Source organism: Oryctolagus cuniculus, chromosome 16, assembly GCF_051225735.1.
Source record: "Oryctolagus cuniculus isolate XC-2025 breed Fujian yellow rabbit chromosome 16, ASM5122573v1, whole genome shotgun sequence".
NCBI lineage: Eukaryota > Metazoa > Chordata > Mammalia > Lagomorpha > Leporidae > Oryctolagus > Oryctolagus cuniculus.
This window is the reverse complement of record NC_142882.1, coordinates 3,536,005-3,560,935: the sequence shown is the minus strand read 5'-3', so window position 1 is coordinate 3,560,935 and position 24,931 is coordinate 3,536,005. Positions and strand designations below refer to the sequence as shown.

General features: G+C 39.6%; 1 protein-coding gene and 1 pseudogene across 1 annotated transcript; one reads left to right on the top strand and one right to left on the bottom strand.

Moving 5' to 3' along the window:
* LOC127486338 (vomeronasal type-2 receptor 116-like) overlaps positions 1 to 24,931 on the bottom strand; it is a 104,061-nt pseudogene that overhangs the window by 13,657 nt on the left and 65,473 nt on the right.
* LOC149121397 (vomeronasal type-2 receptor 116-like) lies at positions 643 to 24,931 on the top strand. The gene is made up of 7 exons (XM_089316271.1): positions 643 to 678; positions 13,562 to 13,725; positions 16,726 to 17,011; positions 17,131 to 17,937; positions 18,633 to 18,860; positions 19,205 to 19,328; positions 23,997 to 24,931. Exons 1-7 carry the CDS (start codon positions 643 to 645, stop codon positions 24,929 to 24,931), a joined length of 2,580 nt encoding a protein of 859 aa, XP_089172397.1.

The following is a 24,931-nucleotide window of genomic DNA, read 5'->3' as shown; positions in this document are numbered from 1 at the left end:
TATTCGTTATGGCTGACTTGTGGATCTCTGCAAACTTCAGGTGTCACTCTGGAAGAGCTGACCTGAGAGGTTCCACAAGAAATAGCCCTTGGAACCACCCCCAGTCTGCTCAGGTGCATTCACTGCAGTGTTGCAGGCAAGTTCAAATCCATCCTCTGCCTCGGGCACCCTCTAGTGCCTGAGGGCGGTATTGATCCTGACTGAAAGGAAGGGAGACCTGGGCATTAAGGGCACTAGAAAGCCCCAAGTCAACACTGGGTGAACTGAAACATCCAAGTATAATGTAGGGATCTCCATGGGAACACCAGATTGCCCTGCGGAAATAAATGTGTGGTCAAATATCCTAGAATAGGCTAATTTCACATTGAATGTAAAAATCAATGCCAATGTGTTTCTTTTTAATCAAATAAACAGGCCTATCATAAAATAGACAACTCATGAAAAGCAAGACAGCAAAGTACATATTATTCAGATAATACATAAACATATGATCTAGCTATGAATGATAGAAATTATAGTCAGATATATCATTGGGACATTAACTCATATTCTTTGCATGCAAAGAATATGGAATTTCAGTTCTAGTGATCTCGCCTTTGTAATAGAAAATGACTAATGAGAATAGACTTCACATGGTGCTACATGGCTTATAGCTTGGCATTGAAGAGCAAGGAACAGGTAGGATTGGGTGGAGGCACCATATCACTGCCAGGCACCGGTGCTCATCCTCTGACCTCCACAAAGACCTATTGAATGTGAAGGCAGAGAGTGCATCCACCAGCTGCCCTACTGTTTCAATACACCCACCTGTCTAACTCTAATGCCAGATAAGATTCAAAAGCCCTAGAGTTCCTTTGCAGTGTGAAGCTCCTGCCTCTGCTGTTGCCTGAGAAGCCTCAGCTGAGCCTGTGGCAAACAGGCTCCAGATTTGGCTGAAGTCTCTAGCTAGAGGCCAGTGGCATTCCACAAGAGAGCCTGTGCAAACTCCAGTGATTCTGGGGTGCTGCCAACCCCAGAGCTGCATGATAAAGATCCCTGGGGGCAGCACAATAGTGCAGTAGTGTAAGCCTGCACCTGCAGCACTGGCATCCTACCTGAGTGCAGATTCATATCCAGCTGCTCCTCCTCTGATTCAGCTCCCTGCTCTATCACCTGGGAAAGAAGTACAGGATGGCCAAGTGCTTGGGCCCCTACACTCAAGTGGAAGACACAGAAGAAGCTCTTGTCTCCTGGCTTCAGTCTTATTGGCAATTTAGGCAGAGAACCAGTGGATGTAATATCTCTCTCTCTCTCTCTCTGCTTCTTAAATAAGTAAATAAATATAATGTAATATAACATTAATCAAGAGACCCAATGGTCTTTCTAGGTGGCATTTAGCACAGTCCTGTGGAAAAATTCAAATTCACCATCAGCTGCGCGTGCACTCTTAGTGTTTGAGTTGGCCTTGATCTCCTGAAGGAACCCAGGCTTGTGCAAAAGAGTAAGAACAGACTCCCTATCTCCCACCACTGTTGGATGGCAAAGACAACATGGATGTGGTTGTGCAACATCAGTGTTTGTCTGGTTGCAATGTAAGGGGTTGCACTGGACCCCAGAAAAAAAGCAAGAAAAACATATTTGTGTACAGCATACTCTGAAATAACATTTTCATAGTTATTGCTTCTGAGGAATATGATTGTGCATGGTTTACCTATATTTCTTGATATCGAATTTTGGATTTAATTTTCCATGTTTACATCTTGTACAATAAAGGGGAAATGATGCTTCCACATTGAAAATAAATGACTATGCATTTCTACTTAAAATATGAACACTCCTATTTAAAACAAAAAGGAAAGAAGACAAGTCAGAATAGAATAGATTCTTCACAGAATGAAGACACATGTGTGACTCAATTATTACTAATAAATCAAAATATCAATGAGATACTATTTGAAGATACCTACTCAGGCCCCCTGTAGAGAATTATATTGTTATAACTGGCTAGCATCTATCATTGTAGTTCTGGAGGATTCTGTGGACATATGCCTAAAATACTGTATTGCAAGAATTGCTTGGTTGCACCAATTATATGATCCATTATAATGGAATCTCAGAATCCATTGGCTTTAATCATAATGAAAAGGTTGATGCCCTTATATCTATTTTCTATCAAAAATCTCTGTACTGTATTCCTACTGATTTGATTATTAATGTAGAAGCCAGTTAGAAAGTCAGGAATCTTCATATTTGGTATGAGAATAAAATTATGTTAGACCTAAAAGACATATTTAGGCCTGAATTACTCATAAAGATATTTACATGGAAGAAAATATTTATCATATTTTATGTGGAAGGAAAACCCAAGAAAGGAGGAATAAGAATAACCCCACTTTTGAAATATCTTCATATTTAGGTATGGTCTAAACACAGAAATGTTAATCTTATGAAGTGGAACATTTTCTTTCTTGGCCTATGTTTTAATTTCCATTGGGATTTTTAACAAAAATGCATTCTTTTTTTTACAACCTAGTGTTTATCATACACTTGTTTTTTTTTTTTTCTTTGTCTTTTTTCTTTTAACTTTTATTTAAGGAATATAAATTTCCAAAGCACAGCTTATGGATTACAGTGGTTTCCCCCACATAACTTCCCTCCCACCCGAAACCCTGCCCTTTCCCACTCCCTCTCCCCTTCCATTCACATCAAGATTCATTTTCAATTCTCTTTATATACAGAAGATCAGTTTAGCATATATGAAGTAAAGATTTCAACAGCTTGCACCCGCATAGAAACACAAAGTGAAAAATACTGTTTGAGTACTAGTTGTAGCATTAAATCTCAATGTACAGCACACTAAGGACAGAGATCCTACATGAGGAGTAAGTGCACAGTGACTCCTGTTGTTGACTTAACAAATTGACACTCTTGTTTATGGCATCAGTAATCACGCTAGGCTCTTGTCATAAGTTGCCAATGCTATGGAAGCCTTTTGAGGTCACCAACTCTGATCATATTTAGACAAGGTCTAGTCAGAGTGGAAGTTCTCTGCTCCCTTCAGAGAAAGGTACCTCCTTCTTTGATGACCTGTTCTTTCCACTGGGATCTCACTTGTGGAGATCTTTCATTTAGCTCTTTTTTTTGCCATAGTGTTTTGGCATTCCATGCCTGTAATACTCTCATGGGCTTTTCAGCCAGATCCATGTGCCTTAAGGGCTGATTCTGAGGCCAGAGTGCTGTTAGGACATCTCCCATTCTATGGGTCTGCTGTGTATCTCACTTCCCAAGTTGGATCGTTCTCTCCCTTTTTCATTCTATCAGCTATTTTGCAGACACTAGTCTTGTTTATGGGCTCCCTTTGGCTCATAGTCCTATCATTATGATCAATTGTGAATAGAAATTGATCACCGGGACTAGTGAGATGGTATTGGTACATGCCACCTTGATGGGATTGAATTGGAATCCCCTGGTATGTTTCCAACTCTGCAATTTGAGGTAAGTCAGCTTGAGCATGTCCTGAATTGCACATTTCTCCCCTCTCTTATTCCCACTCTTATATTTAACAGGGATCACTTTTAAGTTAAGTTTCAACACTTAAGAATAACTGTGTATTGATTACAGTATTCAACCAAAAGTATTAAGCAGAACAAAGAAAAAAAAATACTAAGAGGGATACGGTATTAAGTTGTTCATCAACAGTCAGGGCAAGGGCTGATCAATTCACCGTTTCTCCTAATGTTCATTTCACTTTAACAGGTTTCCTTTTTGGTGCTCTGTTAGTTCTCACCTATCAAGGAGAACAAGTGGTATTTGTCCCTTTGGGACTGGCTTATTCCACTCAGCATAATGTTTTCAAATTCCTAACAGGGATAACTTTTCAGTTAAAATTTAAACACCTAAGAATAATTGTGTGTTAATTACAGAGTTCAACCAATAGTACTAGAACAACAACCACAAAAAGAGAAACTTAAATGGATAAAGTATTATATTGTACATCAACCATCAGGACAGGAGCTGATCAAGTCACTCTTTCTCATAGTGTTCACTTCACTTCAACAAGTTTCCCCTTTGGTGCTCAGTTAGTTGTTGCCGATCAGGGAGAACATATGATATTTGTCCTTTGGGACTGTCTTAATCGCTCAGCTTGATGTTTTCCAAATTCCTCCATCTTGTTGCAAATGACAGGGTTTCATTTTTTTTTGATTGCTGTATAGTATTCTATAGAGTACATGTCCCATATTTTCTTTATCCAGTCTACTGTTTATGGGCATTTAGGTTGGTTCCAGGTCTTAGCTATTGTGAATTGAGCTGCAATAACCATTAATATGCAGACAGCTTTTTTGTTTGCCAATTTAATTTCCTTTGGGTAAATTCCAAGGAGTGGGATAGCTGGGTTGAATGGTAGGGTTACATTCAGGTTTCTGAGGAATCTCCAGACTGACTTCCATAGTGGCTTGACCAGTTTGCATTCCCACCAACAGTGGGTTTGTGTCCCTTTTTCCCCACATCCTCTCCAGCATCTGTTGTTGGTAGATTTCTGAATGTGAGCCATTCTAACTGGGGTGAGGTGAAACCTCATTGTGGTTTTGATTTGCATTTCATGATTGCTAGTGATCTTGAACATTTTTTCATGTGTCTGTTGGCCATTGGATTTCCTGTTTTGAAAAATGTCTATTGAGGTCCTTGGCCCATCTCTTAAGTGGGTTGTTTGTTTTGATGTTGTGGAGTTTCTTGATTTCTTTGTAGATTCTGGTTATTAACCCTTTATCTGTTGCATAGTTTGCAAATATTTTTTCCCATTCTGTCGGTTGTCTCTTCACATTCCTGAGTGTTTCTTTTGCAGTACAGAAACTTCTCAATTTGATGCAATCCCAAATGTTAATTTTGTTTTTGACTGCCTGTGCTTCTGGTATATTTTCCAAGAAGTCTTTGCCGATATCTATACCTTGCAGGGATTTTCAATGCTCTCTAGTAAGGTGTAGGGTCATAGATTTAAGTTTTTAATCCATGTGGAGTGAATTTTTGTGTAAGGTGAAAGGTAGGGGTCTTGCTTCATGATTCTGCACGTGGAAATCCAATTTTCCCAGCACCATTTATTGAATAGATTGTCCTTACTCCAGGGATTGGTTTTGGATCCTTGATCAAATATGAGTTGGCTGTAGATGTTTGGATTGATTTCTGGTGTTTCAGTTCTGTTCCATTGGTCTATCTGTCTGTTTCTGTACCAGTACAATGTTGTTTTGATAACAACTGCCCTGTAGTATGTCCTGAGATCAGGTATTGTGATGCCTTAGGCTTTGTTTTTGTTGTACAAGATTGCTTTAGCTATTCAAGTTCTCCTGTGTCTCCATATGAATTTCAGCATCATTTTTTCTAGATCTGAGAAGAATGTCTTTGGTAGCTTGATTGGCATCGCATTGAATCTATAAATTGCTTTTGGGAGAATGGACATTTTGATGATGTTGATTCTTCCAATCTATGAGCATGGAAGATTTTTCCATTTTTTGTTATCCTCTTCTATTTCTTTCTTTAAGGTTTTGTAATTTTCATCATAGAGATCTTTAACGTCCTTGGTTAAGTTTATTCCAAGGTATTTGATTATTTTTGTAGGTATTGTGAGCAAAAATGCATTCTTATGGACTCCAAATCAAGTGCCTAACAGAAAAGCTGATCATCACATGTAGAAGAGCTCAAGTAATCATAAGGATGTGCATTACAGGGCATGGGTTGGGAAACACCAATACACAATATTTTTGAACTGATAAAGTGGAGAATGGAGGATAAGAGAGGAGCAAATACATTCTCTTTTCTTCTATGAGCAGACACAGTCTTCATCCCACAATTCAGAGATAGGCCAAAAAGAAATGGCATCATGAGGACACAAATAAACTATCAACAATTACTATGAAGGGTAAGGGATGGGCAGGACAGGGACACAGACAGCATTTATCTAACCATTTACAGAATCCTCAGAAAGGAGCTACCAAGAAAACCTAGAGAAATATGAATAAAGCAAAGGACACTTACACTTGGCATATGAATATGGGATTATTGATGCTTCTGTTAGTAATGTATCTATACATGGGGAGAAAAGCAGCAATCAGCATATCTCCTTCCTTATGAAGGCTGTTTTGCATTTCAAGAAAGCACAGAGTATCATCCAGCCAACACACAAGGAAGGAAACCTGCAGTAGGGGAACAAGAGACAGCAAAGGAAGCTTTTTAGAAATTTGTCCAAAACCCTAGAAGTCAATTGTGGTGGAACATTCAGTGTCAGGTGGATACATATTGTGTTTCTCTCCATGTGTGTATGCACATCTGTGTGTTTATACTGGACTGGAGAGAACACTCTAATGCTCTTCCATCTGACTCCCAGGGAGACCTGGGCATTCAGAGCATCTCCAAATCAAGAGTTGGTGAACTGAGACATCCAAGAATAATGGAAGGGGGCAGAGCCAAGATGGCTGAATAGTGAGGACACACACTGAGTATCCGGGAAAAGATAGGTTAATAAAAGAGGAATTACAGTTATTACAGGGAAAGGCTCAGGGGAAAAATGCAGAGGAAACTCTTCCGGATCTAGTGGTTGTGACACAGACAACCAGCGGGGAGAGCAGGGATGCCCATGGCTCTGAGTCCACACATCGGTGCTGGAAGGGGAGGTGAGCTCAGTAACCTGAGACATTGGCGGGGGAAATGGTAGTCAGAGCCTAGAGGGTACTGGGCTTGAGGCCACACTGGGGAAAGTTCACCAGACTGACTACAGGAGAGAAGAGAAGGAAAAAAAGGGGGGAGTGGGACTGGTACAGACGAGTTTCTCTATCTGCCGACCTTGCAAAAGCGAGCAAGAGACAAAGAGCAGGTGCCATTCTGGATATACGTAAAAGGTGTGCGACATCAGCACAGTGCGCGACCTCAGGACTGTGCATGAACTCAGAGCTGAGCATGACAGACCTGCATCTGCCATCAGTCAAAGAGAAAAAACTGACTCTGGGACGGTGAAATACCAGGAGGTTAGGATTTAGTGAAAGGGTAGAGCTAATGAACTGAGGCAGGGGAAGAAAGAGATGGTGGGTGAGAGAAATCACAGAGGTCACGTGAGTACTCTCCAGAGATGCTACAATTCGGTAACCTAGGCAACCCGGTGGGAGACTGCAGGAGAAATTGAGCCCACACTGAGTGCAAAACAGATTCTTTGGGTGGTCTGTGGGAAAAAGTAGAAAAATGATATACACATAGAAGCCAGAGATCGGAAGCTAAATACCATCAATTCTTCTCAGCTGTGCAGTATTACTTCCCTCCTGAATAAATAAATAAATAAATAAATAAAGATTTACCACCCCTAACCTGAGTGTGTCACCTTTGGCACACCCTTAACCCTGAAGAAGTAAGCAGAGCTCTCTGGCCACACCCATCTCAAGCCTCCAAGGCTCCTCCAACAGCAGACAGTCCACTTAAAACAGACATAGTATTAAAAAAGAAAACACCACAGTGAGGGAAGAAGAATTCACAATGCCAAGCAACAAACACAAAAACCGAGGGAACAAGATCAACGATGACACTATGATGCCTCCAAATAAACAAAACACCCCAAGCCAAGATTATGAAGATGATGAGATAGATGAAATGCAAGATAAAGATTTCAAAAAATTTATGATAAGAACATTTTGAAGTCTTAAAAAGCAAGTTCTTGAACTACAGAAATCCTTATTGGACAGGATTGAAAATCTCTCTCATGAAAATGAAATCTTAAGGAGGAATCAAAATGAAACACAGAAACTAGTAGAACAGGGAACTGTGATAGTGAAGAGAAATCAAAATGAAATGAAGAACTCAATAGATCAAATGACAAACACATTAGAGAATATAAAAGACAGAGTCAGTGAAAGAGAAGAGAGAACATCTGACTTAGAAGACAGAGCACAGGAAAACATAGAGTCAAACCAAAGAAAAGAAGAGGAAATTAGAAATCTAAAAAATATTGTTGGGAATCTACAGGATACTATTAAAAACCCAACATTTGAGTTCTAGGAATTCCTGAAGGCATGGAGAGGGAGAAAGGATTAGAAGACCTTTTTAGTGAGATACTAGCAGAGAACATTCTGGGTTTGGAGAAGGACAGAGACATCCTAGTACAGGAAGCTCATAGAATCCCCAATAAACATGACCAAAAGAGATCCTCACCACGACACGTTGTAATTAAACTCACCGCAGTGAAACATAAAGAAAAGATCCTAAAATGTGCAAGAGAGAAACGTCAGATTACTCTCAGAGGATCTCCAATTCGACTCACAACAGACTTCTCATTAGAAACCCTACAAGTTAGGAGGGAATGGCGAGATATAGCCCATGTACTAAGAGAGAAAAACTGCCAGTCCAGAATATCATATCCTGCTAAGCTCTCATTTGTGAATGAAGGTGAAATAAAGACCTTTCATAGCAAACAGAAATTGAAAGACTTTGCAGCCACTTGTCAGGCCCCGCAAAAGATGCTTAAAGATGTGTTACACTCAGAAACAGAAACACAGCCATCAATATGAAAGAAGGTAAAGGAAGAAAACCTACCAGTAAAAGAGCATAGGATGCTCAAAGCATATACTAGAAAATATCTTTGGGAAAATGGCAGGGCAAAGACACTGCTTATCAATAGTCACATTGAACGTCAATGGACTTAATTCTCCAGTTAAAAGGTACAGACTGGGTGAATGGATTAAGGAACAAAACCCAACTATTTGCTGCCTACAAAAACACATCTTTCTACCAAAGATGCATGCAGACTGAAAGTGAAAGGTTCGAAAAAGATATTCCATGCTGACAGAAACCAAAAAAAGCAGGTTTAGCCATATTAATATCAGACAAAATAAACTTTAACAAAAAAACTGTTAAGAGAGACAAAGAGGGGCACTATATAATGATTAAGGGTTCAATTCAACAGGAAGATATAACTTATAAATATATATGCACCTAATTACAGGGCACCAGTCTATTTAAAAGATATGTTAAGGGACTTAAAGGGAGACTTAACCAAGGATGTTAAAGATCTCTATGATGAAAATTACAAAACATTAAAGAAAGAAGTAGAAGAGGATAACAAAAAATGGAAAAAATATTCTATGCTCATGGATTGGAAGAATCAACAACATCAAAATGTCCATTCTCCCAAAAGTAATTTATAGATTCAATGTGATGCCAATCAAGCTACCAAAGACATTCTTTTCAGATCTAGAAAAAAATGATGCTGAAATTCATATGGAGACACAGGAGACCTTGAATAGCTAAAGCAATTTTGTACAACAAAACAAAGCCAAAGTCATCACAATACCAGATTTTAGGACATACTACAGGGCAGTTGTAATTAAAACAGCATGCTACTGGTACAGAAAAAGATGGATAGACCAATGGAACAGAATAGAAACACCAGAAATCATTCCAAATATCTACAACCAACTTATATTTGATCAGGGATCTAAAACCTATTCCTGGAGCAAGGACAGTCTATTCAATAAATGGTGCTGGCAAAACTGGATTTCCACGTGTCGAAGCATGAAGCAAGACCCCTACCTTACACCTTACACAAAAATCCAATCAACATGGATTAAAGACCTAAATCTAAGACCTGACACCATCAAGTTATTAGAGAACATTGGAGAAACCCTTCAAGATATTGGCACAGGCAAAGAGTTTCTGGAAAAGACCCAGGAGGCACAGGCAGTCAAAGCCAAAATTAACATTTGGGATTGCATCAAATTGAGAAGTTTTTGTACTACAAAAGAAACAGTCAGGAATGTGAAGAGACAACCGACAGAATGGGAAAAAAATATTTGCAAACTATGCAACAGATAAAGGGTTAATAACCAAAATCTACAGAGAGATCAAGAAACTCCACAACATCAAAACAAACAACCCACTTAAGAGATTCGCCAAGGACTTCAATAGACATTTTTCAAAAGAGGAAATCTAAATGGCCAGCAGGGACATGAAAAAATGTTCAAGGTCATTAGCAGTCAGGGAAATGCAAATCAAAACCACAATGAGGTTTCACCTGACCCTGCTTAGAATGGCTCACATTCAGAAATCTACCAACAACAGATGCTGGAGAGGATGTGGGGAAAAAGGGACACTAACCCACTGTTGGTGGGAATGCAAACTGGTCAAGCCACTATGGAAGTCAGTCTGGAGATTCCTCAGAAACCTGAAGATAACCCTACCATTCAACCCAGCCATCCCACTCCTTGGAATTTACCCAAAGGAAATTAAATTGGCAAACAAAAAAGCTGTCTGCATATTAATGGTTATTGCAGCTCAATTCACAATAGCTAAGACCTGGAATCAACCTAAATGCCCATCAACAGTAGACTGCATAAAGAAAGTATTGGATATGTACTCTATAGAATACTATACAGCAGTAAAAAACAATGAAATCCTGTCATTTTCAAGAAAATGGTGGAATCTGGAACACATCATGCTGAGTGAACTAAGCCAGTTCCAGAGGGATAAATATCATGTTCTCCCCGATTGGTGACAACTAACCAACCACAAAAAAGGAAACCTGTTGAATTTAAATGGACACTATGCAAAACGGTGACTTGATCAGCCCTTGCCCTGACTGTTGCTGAACAATTTAATACGTTATCATTCTTAGTATTTTTTGTCTGTTCTACTTAATACTGTTGGTTTAATTCTGTAATTAATACACAGTTATTCTTAAGTGTTGAAACGTAACTGAAAAGTGATCCCTGTTAAATATAAGAGTGGAAATAAGAGAGGGAAGGGATGTGCTACTGGGGACATGCTCAAGCTGACTTGCCCCAAACGGTAGAGTTAGAAACATGCCAGGCGATTCCAATCCAATCCCATCAAGGTGGCATGTACCAATGCCATCTCACTAGTCATGTTGATCAATTTCTGTTCACAATTTATCATGATAGGACTAAGAATCAAAGAGATCACATAATCAAGACTACTGTCTGAAAATACTAACCAATAGAACAAAAAAGGGAAAGAATGATCCAACATAGTATGTGTGTTACACAGCAGACCCATAGAATGGCAGATGTCCTAAACAGCACTCTGACCTCAGTATCAGCCCTAAATGCATTCAGATCCAGCTTAAAAGCCCATGAGAGTATTTCAGGCATGGAAATCCAAAACACTCTGTGAAAAAAAAAATGACCTAAATGAAAGATCTCCACAAGTGAGATCCCAGTGGAAAGAACAGGTCATGAAAGAAGGAGGTACCTTTCTCTGAAGGGAGCAGAGAACTTCCATATACAGCTTTATAGAAAAGAGGATTAGGAGAAGGAGATGAAGATAACAGAGCAATCAGAGGAAAACTGGATGAATGACAAAGAAGAGAAGAGGAAGACTAAATACAGATCAGAAAATATATTTTTGCTTAGAATGGAATTTTCCACTTATCTCACCCAGAAAGCAACATAGATAATAAAGAGATACTTGAAAAGTCAAGTTTACAATTTGTCATGTTGGTAACATATAAAATCCTGTGCCCAACAATTGAAAGACACCTCTTCTGGTCAGAACATACGAGGGTGTATAAGCTGTCAACATGAAATACACTGTTCATCATGACTGAATACTCAGGACACTTGAAACACAAAGGGCACCTGTGTCCTAACCTTGGGGAAGCTTTGTGTCAGTGCCTGTAGAAATGCACGATGTGTTTCTTGACCTGCAAGTCAATCTGCATGCAAGTCTTGAGTTAAGATTCAGAGAATAAGACCTATTTGGAGTTAGAACTGCTACCAATAGTCATTATTTATATGAACATACTTTTCAGATTTCCATAGAAAACTAGATGGCAGCCATTCAGCTTCACTAGGTGCAGTGCCTTTTGATCTACAGTACTTGAAGTCCCCCCAGTGATTCTGGCATCTTCTGAATGTTCTGCATTTAAGATTCTCCTTCATTCAGGCTTTGAATTTGAATTAGTTTCCTGATCTGGGGTGGGAGCTGATGCCCAGTTTTGAAAAGGAGGAGGCTTAACAGTTATAAATGCCAAGCCTTCTACTCCACCATGCTCCACACTTAGATATCCTGCCTCAGCTAGCCACATAGCCCTCAGGTGAGTTATTCTTTCCCAAGACCTTGACAATGCCATGTTCATGATGATGCTGTTCGAGGAGACATTTAATGATGTGCTAATATAAATAACCATTTTTGTTCCATGATGGAACATGTGCAAAATTCAGCAAGACTGATTTGTATTTAGTTCATTTTGCTTTCCTTTGAAAATCAGTTTCTCTTCCTTGTGGTACATGCAATTTAGACAGAACATTCCAGAGCCTGTTCTGGCATTTGCTACAAAAACAAAATCCAAGGACTTGGGAGAGCCATCTGTTGACACAAATGAGAGTAACTAGTGTTCATCCCAATTTACTCATTGTGTTAGTCATCTAGTTTCCATTTAACAACATACCATGACTTTATGACTTAACAACAGGAATTTATTTTTCAGAATTGCTGAGGCTGGTAAGACTAGGGTCAATATACATGAGGTTGGTGTTTGTCCAAGACACGTTTCCTGCCTCCAGTAAAGATAGTTTTCCTTTCCTCTTCTCACAGACTTCACCTATTAGAGAGATGTAACAAACTCTCTCCACAGTCTCATATTGAAAATTCCAAGAAAGCATGATTCTGCCCTTTGTGTTTGTGGTGGTGGGAATAAAGAGGTCACTTCCAGCTGGTATTGTCTGCTTAGAGTAAAAAGCTATAAGTACTCAAATAGTTCCAGGTTCTCATGTGAGCATCAACCAAGGTTGTAGGTGCAAAAGCAGATCATCATGGGATTACCATGGTTAACAGCAATGCGGACGATTTTTATGTTTTACAACTAAAGATGAAGTGATTAGAGATACAGAATGGACATATCTGAATTCAGCCTGATTACTGGTTGCACAGTGGATTGAAAACCACATGTCCTAGTGGGTATCTCTGTAAACAGGATTGGTTTGGGGTCTGTGTGCTATCAAAGTGATTTGTGGCTGCCCAGAACACTGGTTGAGGGAGGCTGCCCTGTTGCACTTTGAGTCATTGTAGTGTGTGATACTGGAGATTTCTGGTCTGAAAGCTTACTGAAAGCCTCACCTGATGCCTCCCTTCATGCCCTCTGATGCAATCCCGGTACAAAATTGCCAAAAGTTCATGGAGTGGTTTATTGACAAAGCCCTTGGACCAAATGTAACTAGCAGGAGTCTGTCCCTTGAGTCTTTGTATCCATGGACTTGGAGGAAATCCTGGCACCTGGGGTGAAGAGGATGATTCACAAACATGTTTTTCTACTTGTGTTTTTCACCGGGACAGAAGATCTGAACTGCAGAGCCTCAGGGCAGAAACGTATCAGAATCCCCCATGGATGAGTGGACAGCTGGTGGAAAGAGGTCAGATGGAGCAGTATTAAAGTGACTTGTTTCAAGCAATCACACACACACACACACACACACACACACACACACACACACACACACTATGTATCCTCCTGCATGACCCTGCATGTTCCAGTGCTCTTGTCGCATAGGGTTTTTCACAGATGTTTATTTTGATTTTTCTGTTGCTCTTTCTGCAGCTGTATCTCCTTGTGACTTGTCAGGATGGTCCCAACTGCTATTTCCAGATGGAACATAGTTTTTACCAGGATGGAGATATTGAGATCGCTGCTTTTTTGCACATTTATACATATGAGGTTCCCAGAATCGAGAGAAGTTTCAGCAAATATCGCAGATTCAGCTGGTAAGTTCTCCTTGCCATAATCATTTTCCATTTATTTACATATTAGCTACTTGTTATTGGGTCTGAAAATGGATAGGCAAATATGTTCTGTATCCCTGCCCTGTCCATTTTCTGTCCCTCCTAATAACCACTGGTAATTGATTTGGGGCATGAAGCAGACATTTCTTTCTGCATGGCACCATGGATGGTTCAGGGAAATGGTGTCTCATCAGAGGAGGAACTAGAGTCTGGTCGGTATCCTCCTGTCTTACCCTGTCCACTTTCATCAGATTAGGGGCCTATTGTGCTTCAGTAGCAGATTCTTACAGAACCCATGCACTGAAATGAATGAACTGAGTTACATGAGCTCTTCCACATGTGCTCACACTCTTTTCTGCTACGTACTAGACTTGGGGCAATGAGAACACTTCATTTCTTCTACAGTTGTAAAGGAGAAATGAGTCAAAAAGTTTTTTATATGTAAAAGTAATCTCAGGGCAACAGCTTTCCACAAATATAATAATTATATTTTAATGATGAATATACCCATAAGAATTTCAGTGGTTGTAGATTACTACATATACAGTGTTTCTCTGATTCTGCCTCTTCTGGGCAAAATAGAGTTATTAAGGGGGATTATTCTGTTTCTGCCCCTCTTAAAGATACTTTATTTGTAGCTAAATATAAATGTTTCATATACATATATAGCATATATAAATTTCATGCCTACAGAATATAGTATCTTGTAGGACAGCAGAATTCTTTTCTTCAAGCCTGCTTATGAAGGTGCCAATTTTCTAATTGGTTTCTACTGTAAGGCTACAGGAAGCAGGTTGCAGCTGGATAGAACTTTGATAGAAGGTAGGTATTAGGACACAGATCATTTCAGTATCATTAAAGCCAATGGATTTGAGAAGTATAGTTGGTGCCACCAAGGTGATGCAACTGATGAAGTAGTTTAGGCATTTGTCCAAAGGTTTATGCAGAAAAAAATCTAATGGATACTAGCTTGGTATAAAAATATTACTCACTTCACATTGATTTTTATAAATTCACCTAATTTGATATGTGCACATGGCATCCAATTCATGAAATATTTATTCATTAGTAGTAGTATTCTCCATGGTTATGCATGCAGCACATCATTTAAGTGTACCCTTAATGACGGAGACCAGGAGATAGTGAATTTCCAGTAGTAGGAAAAGAGGCTATGAATAGAGCCCAAGTTCCTCCAAGATGTATGCCATGCAAACTGGAGATCATAATCAAATCGTAATAAACCCAGGGAAAATATCTGTGTTGATGATTCTTGGAAAAATAAGAAATACTGAACTGTCAATAAATTTAGGTGCTATACCTTCCAATGTTAGATTCACCAACTTTAGAATATACAACAGTTACTGATAAACTGTTTTTAGAGATAAAGAACACAGCATAAAAGAGATAAACTCTTACAAATTCCAGTGTGTCCAAGAGCCGTCTAGACATTTTGGTACAAGGCAGCAGCTGGAGAAAGAAATGAGAGGATGCAGAATAATGGAAGTGTCATAGTAATGAGGAGAGAGACAGGTATATGAAATACAAAACTGAATTTTATTTTATTCATAGCAATGATTTTCAAATTTCCTCATTCTACAAAGTATGAATGGCATATTTGGATAACAAATATGTAGAGAAACTATATATACATAAAACACTATATATATATGTATAGCTACTGTATGCATGATTATAGTATAACTATATATAAATATAGAGAGAATATGTATATAATATGCATACATATATACATACTGTGTTACAGCAAGAACCAAGAACTGAAAAACTGTCACTTCCTCTGGAGCACACAGTGACCCTTAACAAGCAGTGTACGTGACCTAGTCTATTCATGAGGAATTAACACACAGGACATCAGACATAAATACAAGGGATTCCTCATTTGCATTCTTTGTCAAATATCAGATCCTCGAAAGTAGAAATGTATCATTTTCTTTGCATGGAAGGCTATTTATATTCAATATTGTAGGAAAACTCGAGTGAAGAAGGCCTGTTTGGAGTAAATACTGATATCACTCATAATGATTTACTTTAACATATGTTTAGTGTTCTAAATGCATGACTGGCTTAATTGAAAACCATCAGGTGCCTCATAGCCCAGTGATTCATGTTCACCCAGGGAGTGTTTCCAGCTTCTCTAAAGTGCTCCTCCCTTTTCACTATTTCCCTTCTTTCAAGCTCTGAATATGATTTCATTTTTCCTGGCTTGGGATGGAGGTTGATTGATAAGTTTAATGGGGAAGAGATTTTTCAGGATCAATTACAGACTCCCATCTACCATTATCAGTGCTCTGACATCATCCTTCTTTTCAATCACATAGCCTTTAAGTGAGTTATTCTCTTCCCATTACAACCTGCACCCTTATGATTGTATGGCTGCTATTTCAAGAAGAACTTAATGATGTGGTAAGATGAAGAATCATTGTAGTTTGTGGATGTAGGAAACATTTAGAGGCAGTATTGAAGATGATGTGACTTTCCTTGTCATGCTTACTTTGAGAACTGGAGTGTACTCCTAGGTGTGCATGAACTTTAGAGAGGGCATTCCAGAGCCTGTTGTAGTATTTACTTTATATATCAAATACAAACAATTAGAAGAGGTAGCTGTTGCCAGCAATGATTAAAATTGATGAGGTATGCATTCAAAAATAAGATCATTTTCTTTGGCTGCATGGAAAACCATGTGATAACATACCCAAGACATTATGATGTAAAAGCAGATCTTATTTTTCAGAATCATTTAGGCCTGGAAACCAGTAAAAGTTGGTAGCAGCTTTGGTTCTGGTGAGGACATGTGTCCTACAATTACAACAGTTCACACTCTGTACTCAGCAAATCTACACATACGGATTAGAACATATGAATTTTTAGCCATGACCAATCCATCTGTCACAATAATCACAGGATTAATGATAATCTGGATTGGAGGATTTTCCCTTAAAGATCCTTGTGCATTTCATGCAGGTTTCATTCCAAAAACTACCAGTATGCTCTGGCCTTGGTTTTCGCTATTGAGGAGATCAACAAAAACCCCCATCTTTTACCCAACATGACCTTGGGATTTGGTCTCTATAATGTCATGCACACTCATATGACTGTGATGGAGAACCCCTTCATCTGGCTTGCGGGACTGGAAAAGCACGTTCCTAATTACACATGTAGGAAACAGAGCAAGTCCGTTGCTGTAATATCAGAAAGCAGCATTGCTGTCCAAATGGGGACCCTGCTGGAACTCTACAAAATTCCACAAGTGAGTGTGTAAATGAAATATCCTAAAATCTGACACTTCCAATATCTGCTAACTTTTTCAGGAATAATATTTTACACTATGACAATAACCTTACACAGATTTCTTGCCTTTTCCCTTAGCTGACTCTTGGGCCTTTTGATCCTCTTCTGAGTGACAGTGGCCAGTTCCCTTCCCTCTATCAGATGGCACCCAAAGACACTTCTCTGGTCCATGGCATGATCTCCTTGATGCTCCATTTTGGGTGGACCTGGGTGGGTTTGGCCATCTCAGACCTCCCAAAAGGTATTAAGTTTATGACTGATTTGAAAGTAGAGTTGCAGAAAAATGGCATCTGTGTAGACTTTGTGGAATTGATCCCAGTCACTGTAGAGTCACAAATTTCATACCAAAATAGTGCTCAAATTCAGATCCTAAAATCATCAGCAAATGTGGTGATTCTTTTCTGTGTCACTGAGTCACTCATAGGCACCAGCTTTCATTCATGGAGGAAGTTAATGATGTGTAAAGTGTGGGTCACCACCTCACAATGGGATTTTGCCAGTTCTGAGGAACCTTTCCTGCTCAACTCATTCCATGGGACCCTCATTTTTTCAGACCACCATAGTGAGATCTCTGGTTTCAAAAACTTTCTTCGGACAGCTAACCCTTCCAAGTACCCAGAAGACTCTTACCTCTCAAGATTCTGGTCACTGGCTTTTAATTGCTCAGTTACTGGGGCATCCTGTAAAACTTTGCAGAACTGTCCACTGAATGCCTCCTTGGAATCATTGCCTCCACATCGTTTTGATATGACCATGAGTGATGGGAGTTACAACATATACAATGCTGTGTATGCTGTGGCCCACAGCATACATGAGATGCTTCTACAAGAGGTAGAGATGCAGCAAGTGAACAATGGGGCAAAGGTGGCATTTTCTCCCTGGCAGGTAACTTGGTTTCCATTGTTGACATGTACTCCTGAAGTGATCCCCTTAAGAGCTTCTGCAGGTGTTCAATCCAAGTAGCTTGGGAAACTTTCTGCAAAACACAAGATAAAAATGAGCCTCTGCCTGTAATTTGTCATTAGCAAAAGGGCTCCAATGAAAAGTGGGAAGGTAATTTGGATAAGCATCAATGCTGTGACTTAAAAATACTCTCCAATTCTGTCAATTTAATTTTGACATGTGAAATACGTAGACTGTGTTATTCCATTTTCAACTTCAGAGGTACGGTAATTATTTTCAGGTCCAAATGTTGCTGAGGATGTTCATCTACAATGAACATAAAGGATGTCATATAATTTGCACAGTTCTTTATTCTAGTAACTTTATTACAGATAGTTGTGCTAGGTACAGTGAGAAAATGAGTGTTGGTAGCTTGGACTGCACTGTTGGAAATGGTCTGAATCTCACAGCTAGATATTTTTGACTCCCCTTGTTTTTGTAGAAAAAATGAGTTAAATCATATTTACCTTGATGTGGTTCTCATCTGCTTTATTTTTTTTTTACTTCAATTCATTGAGTGGCCCAAAACAGGTTCTATTGTTTATTTGTGATTATAGACAAAGAGAGGCTTTCTCTAACCTGGGTTTGGTGGGTTATCACTTGGGCAGTCTTCATGAGAATATGATGCATTTTTTCAGTTGCACACATTTCTGAAGAACCTCCAGTTTACCAATCCAGCTGGTGACCTAGTGAATTTGAATCACAAGAGAAATTTGGAAGCTGAATATGACATTCTCAACTTTTGGAATTTTCCATATGGTTTTGGACGTAAGGTTAAAGTAGGACGGTTTTCCCCATATGTTTCACAGAGTGAACAGTTGTCTCTCTCTGAGAATTTGATAGAGTGGGCCACAGGAATTACAGAGGTAAGTTGGACTGATCATAAGGTTCACATGACACATTGTTGCTCCCCAACTGCTAAGGGAGTATGTGCAGGATGGCTTATTAAAAAGACACTCAGAGACATTAAACCACTCCCCTTCCAATCCAAATACTTTCTTATGTTTTTAGTGTCTGAGGATGGACAGTACACACACATTTTCCACCACGTCTTTTAAATCTATTTAAGAAAATCAAATTGAATGTTGTCATTGTGTCAGAAACAGGTGTTTACAGTTTAAGTGAATAAGTTTGCAGGACTTGAAAACCCTCTACTTGGAACTTAAGTTATAGTCTGAACTCTGACCAACACTCATCTGATTTTGCTCAGACTCCACGCTCGGTATGCAGTGTGAGTTGCAGCCCTGGATTCAGGAAAACCCCTCTTGAGGGAAAGCCTGCCTGTTGTTTTGATTGCATACCTTGTCCTGAGAATGAGATTTCCTATCAGACAGGTAAGTCAGTGCCTGCCTCTTGGAGAAGTTACCACCTGTTTCTTAAATTGTCAACTTATCCATGCAAAGAAAAAGAGGTGGAATATGACTTCTGAGAATACTCTTCCCACCTTCAGGTAGAAATTAATCCCTATAATCAATAATAATCCACAGAAGGGTAAAACTTTCCACAATACACTCTCTGTATTATTTTTGAAAGCATATAAAAGACTGAATGTCTCTGAAATGCTGACCATGTTGGAGTTCAGGATGATATGCATATGGTAAAAAATGAATAGAGATCAAGATTGGAGAATAATCACCCCATAAAACAGTGTGGCATTTCTAAGATTTATTCCATGAATCAGAGCTATGCTATCACATGTATCATAAAGATTTTTCAGTTGTTGCTTGTGTTGTATGAGTAGTTATTTGTACCATATATTTAGTATCATTCTAATTTTTTGAAACTTATTATTGATATTGAAGGGTTCTGGCAACAGAGTACAGTCCATGGGAGTAGTGTGATGTATGTGCTAATTCAGTATAGGAAAACTCATATCTGAGTTCTTTGTGCATGTATAAGTAAAAATGCTGTCCCCAAATTCAAGTGTAGCATGCTTGGAGTGAGAAAGTGCAACTCTAAACAAACTGTGTGTTATATGAAAAACTATCTTAGAAATCATACAGCATATCATCCTGAGGATAATACACATCAAATATCATAAAGGGGGCTAAACTAGCTTTTGACAAAAGTCATTGCTGCTCAAAATATAAATCTTCAAGAAGCTTCTTATTCTTACATATGTACACACATTTATAAAATTTATATCAAAAGAACACAAGCTGACATACACGGTAATAAGTATGCATAGTGGACCTGGCACTGTGGCACAGTGGGTTTAAGCCCTGGCCTGAAGCACCAGCATCCCATATGGGTGCCTGTTCTAGTTCCAGCTGCTCCTCTTCTGATCCAGCTCTCTGCTGTCGCCTGGGATAGCAGTAGAAGATGGCCCATGTCTTTGGGTCAATGCACACACATGAGAGACTCTGAAGAATCTCCTGTCTTCAGTTCAGCACAGCTCTACTACTGCAACCATCTGGGGAGTGAACCAGCAGATGGAAGACCTCACTCTGTCTCTACCTCTCTCTGTAACTCTGTCTTTAAAAAATAAGTATGCATACCAAGGTAAGTCAATGACTGCAAATTCAGCACAAGCCCTTGAAGGCAAAATGTGGACATTATAAGGAAACTGAAGTAAGTAAACATTGGAAAAATTTAAAGTTGGTGATCATAAACAAGAAAGATTTATGGATCTCAGAAAGATGGAACAGTGTGAAGAATGAGATTTCTGTGTGTGTGTGTGTGTGTGTGTGTGTCTATACACAAAGAGAACTGTATATGTCTATTTAAATATAAAAATACTAATATTAGAGCTTATTAATAATTTAATTCTGATAGATTGAAAAATATAGAAGAAATTCAGATATTTCTTATATAAATATGAAATATGTTGAGCAATATTTGAAAAATCCAAATATCCTCACAGTTATTAAAATAATTCCCAATACTTGAATTGTGATAAACAATTTTCATATGAACTCCTTTCTCAACTCCTATAGAGAAAAGGAAAATATAAAAATTCTGTTTCTTCTATGGGAACGTCTCAAGTTGATGGATCAAATACTGCCAGATATTTCAGCAGAATGAAATTGTAAGACACTGTTGTTGAAATAAATTCATATATTTGAAATCTCAAAAGATGTAAATCCAACAGTATTTTTTAAATAGGCTACATCTTGCCCAAAGAGTTTCATAAAGTCTAATTCAGTTTATAGTACATGAAAAATGTAATAATAATTAGCATCACTGAAGAAAAATAGTTAATAAAATCTAAGTGATCTATGAATTGTAATCAAAGAACAAAACCACTCAACCATGACAAAAAGTAGGATTAGCTTTCAATCCTAAGGTGAATTTTAGAATGCTACAAAACATGGAAATTACAGCTGAAGATTGGATACAAAGTGGATGAAAGAATGCAACTTCTACAGAAAATTACCCAGGAGGTTCGGCTCCATGCATATTGTCAAAAAAGAATGACATCCAACTTACTGAAAAGAAGATATAAAAGTGGCATCATTTAAAGTGATATTGGGATGGTGTATTGAAACCAGTGAATCGGTAATTGAATGAAGTAGTGCTGGTATACAAAATTGTACAAAGCAGTTACTTTTCCTTACCAATTCTGGAAAACAAACCTATGAAAGATGGCACATGTAATGTCTCAAAAGTATGAAATATCCGGGCCGGCGCCGCGGCTCAATAGGCTAATCCTCCGCCTAGCGGCGCCGGCACACCGGGTTCTAGTCCCGGTTGGGGCGCCAGATTCTGTCCCGGTTGCCCCTCTTCCAGGCCAGCCCTCTGCTGTGGCCAGGGAGTGCAGTGGAGGAAGGCCCAGGTGCTTGGGCCCTGCACCCCATGGGAGACCAGGAAAAGCACCTGGCTCCTGGCTCTTGCCATCGGATCAGCGCAGTGCGCCGGCCGCAGCGCGCTGGCCGCGGCGGCCATTGGAGGGTGAACCAACGGCAAAGGAAGACCTTTCTCTCTGTCTCTCTCTCTCACTGTCCACTCTGCCTGGCAAAAAAAAAAAAAAAAAAAAAAAAAAAAAAAAAGTATGAAATATCCAAAGGTAAGACTAACTAAATATTGAAAGAAACCTGCAAGTTGAGGCATCAGTCATCGATGGAGCAATATATTGAAAATAAGAGGATACAGACAGAGCTGGAGAGAAAAATTCATGTTCAAGGATAAAAAGACAGAAAAGTGGAAATATGCCAGTAAGTTTCAAACTGATCTACAGACTGACTTTGATTACAGGCAGCATCCTAGTGTATTCTTTGATGAAAATGTTCAAGGGTGGCAACTAATCCAGCTGGTATAAAGTGTACAGCTCTTTTGTGTTTCTCTAGAACCTGACCATTTGCCTTCTAATGGTGGTTTGTCAATCAGTGCTTTCCCCTATCATGACATAATCCAGATTTTACCTTAAAGAGATGTTTTAGTGAGATTGCTAGGTGATTTCTGTACAACCCAAATTCACAAAGTATATCTCCCAGTCCACGATATTAAGAGTGGGAACCTGGGGCCAGTGCTGTGGTATAGTAGGTTAAGCCTCTGGCTGGGATGCTAGCATCCCAGTTGGTCAGCAGTTTCAGTCCCAGCTGCTTCACTTCCAATGCAGCTCACTCCTGATGCTTGGGAAAGCAGTAGAAGCTGGCCCAAGTTTTGGAGCTCACACCAATACAGGAAGCCCAGAAGACGCTCCCAGTTACTGGCTTCAAAACAGACAAGGTCCAGCTATTAATGTCTTTTGGGTGTAAGATCTCTCCCCTCCTTTCTTACCTCTTTCCCTTTCTCACTCTCTTTCTCCCTGTCCTCCTCTCCTTCATTCTCTCTCTCTCCATTCTGCTTCTCCTCCTCTTTCTGAAACTCTGACTTTCATGTAAATTATAAATAAATGAGTACTCATTAAAACAAAGACTGCAACCATTGGGTGGTTGAAAAGGCCATGAGAGTACAGAGGAAATAGCACCATTAAAAGAAGGGCTCATTTCAGGCATGGAAAGCCATGACTCTGCAGCAAAAAATAGACTACATGGAGGATCTCTGTGAGACCTCTGTTGAAAGGAAAGGTCATCAAAAAGGGATGTACTCTTCTCTGAAGAGAGGAGAAAGCAACCACTTTGCATACGGCCCTGTCCAAATACCGATGGAGTCTCTGGTCACAAAAGGCTTCCATAGCCTTGGCAGACCATGGCAAGAGCCTCAGGTGATCACTGACATCATGCATACATAAACATATTAATTGTTAAAGTAACAACAGAGGTCACTGTTTACTTAGTCCCCATGTAGGACCTCTGTCCCTAATGAGTTGTACTATGAGAATCAACTGCAAATTTTGTCCCCAAACTGTGCCCTATATGTGCTCTGTGTGTGTGGATACAAACTGTTGAAATCTATGCTTAACATGGAGTTGGTCCTATGTATTTAAAATCAAACTAAAAATGAACCATAATGAAGAAGGAGATGGTAGAGGAAGAGGAAGAAGGAGGTGTGATGGGAGTGGGAGTGGGAGGGTGGGTATAGGGAAAAGAACCCCTATATTCCTAAAGGTGAATGTATGAAAAATGCAATCATTAAATAAAAACTTAAAAACTTAGGGCTGCTGCTTGCTCTTGTCAAAGTGAGCATGCAGCAGAATGTGCCCTCTGTAAGGGCAGTGTAGCCCTCACCACACATGCAAACCTCTGGCACCTTGATCATCAGCTCCCAATCCAAAGTAATAATGAAGAATTAATTTGTGTTGTTAAAATAACACAGGCTAAGGTATGTTTTTAAAGCACCATGAATAGGTTCAAAGAGTAGCCCTTGCGGCTTGGTTGGGAGAAAAAGAGAATATACTCATCATTATGAAAGGTACTTAGAAAGACAAAGTGTTAACTCTGGCTAACATGAGGAAGATGGGCATGAATAATTGCCAGTAATTTTATATGTCATTTTTATATGCTGTTTTTCACATTAAATAAGGACTATTTCCTAAACTAGCTATGGTTGGTATTCTAGAATGTACTTGTGAATCAGGAATAACTGAACTTGGGATGATGTTATTGTACATTTCTCACCAGATATGGACCAATGTGTGAACTGTCCAGAGCTTCAGTATGCCAACACAGAGCAAGACCAATGCTTCTACAAAAAAGTGACTTTTTTGTCTTTTGAAGAGCCCCTTGGGATGACCCTGGTCTGCACAGCTCTGTGCTTCTCTCTCCTCACCGCTGTGGTTCTTGGGGTCTTTGTGAAGCACCGAGACACTCCCATAGTCAAGGCCAACAATCGTTGTCTCAGCTACATCCTACTCATCGCCCTCATCTTCTGCTTCCTCTGCTCCTTAGTGTTCATTGGTCGTCCCAACACAACCACCTGTGTCCTCCAGCAGACCACATTTGGAGTGGTGTTCACCATGGCTGTTTCCACTGTCCTGGCCAAAACTATCACTGTGGTTCTGGCCTTCAAGTTCACTGCCCCAGGGGGAAGGATGAGACACTGGTTGCTCTCAGGGGTACCTAACTCCATTATTCCCATCTGCTCCCTGATCCAACTGGCTCTCTGTGCCATCTGGCTTGGGACTTCTCCTCCCTTTATTGACACAGATGCACACTCTGAGCATGGCCGCATCATCCTGGTGTGTAACAAGGGCTCAGTCACTGCCTTCTACTGTGTCCTAGGCTACCTGGGTTCCTTGGCCTTGGCAAGCTTCACTGTGGCTTTCCTAGCCAGGAATCTGCCTGACACCTTCAATGAAGCCAAGTTCCTGACATTCAGCATGCTGGTGTTCTGCAGTGTCTGGGTGACCTTCCTGCCTGTCTACCACAGCACCAAGGGGAAGGTCATGGTGGCTGTGGAGGTCTTCTCCATCTTGGCCTCTGGTGCAGGGCTCCTGGGCTGCATCTTTGTTCCCAAGTGCTACATTATTTTCCTAAGACCTGAGAAGAATGCTTTGAAAGGATTAAGAGACAGAATAGTTTCCAAGGAAACAAATGTTCTCAGGTTTAGCTCTTAA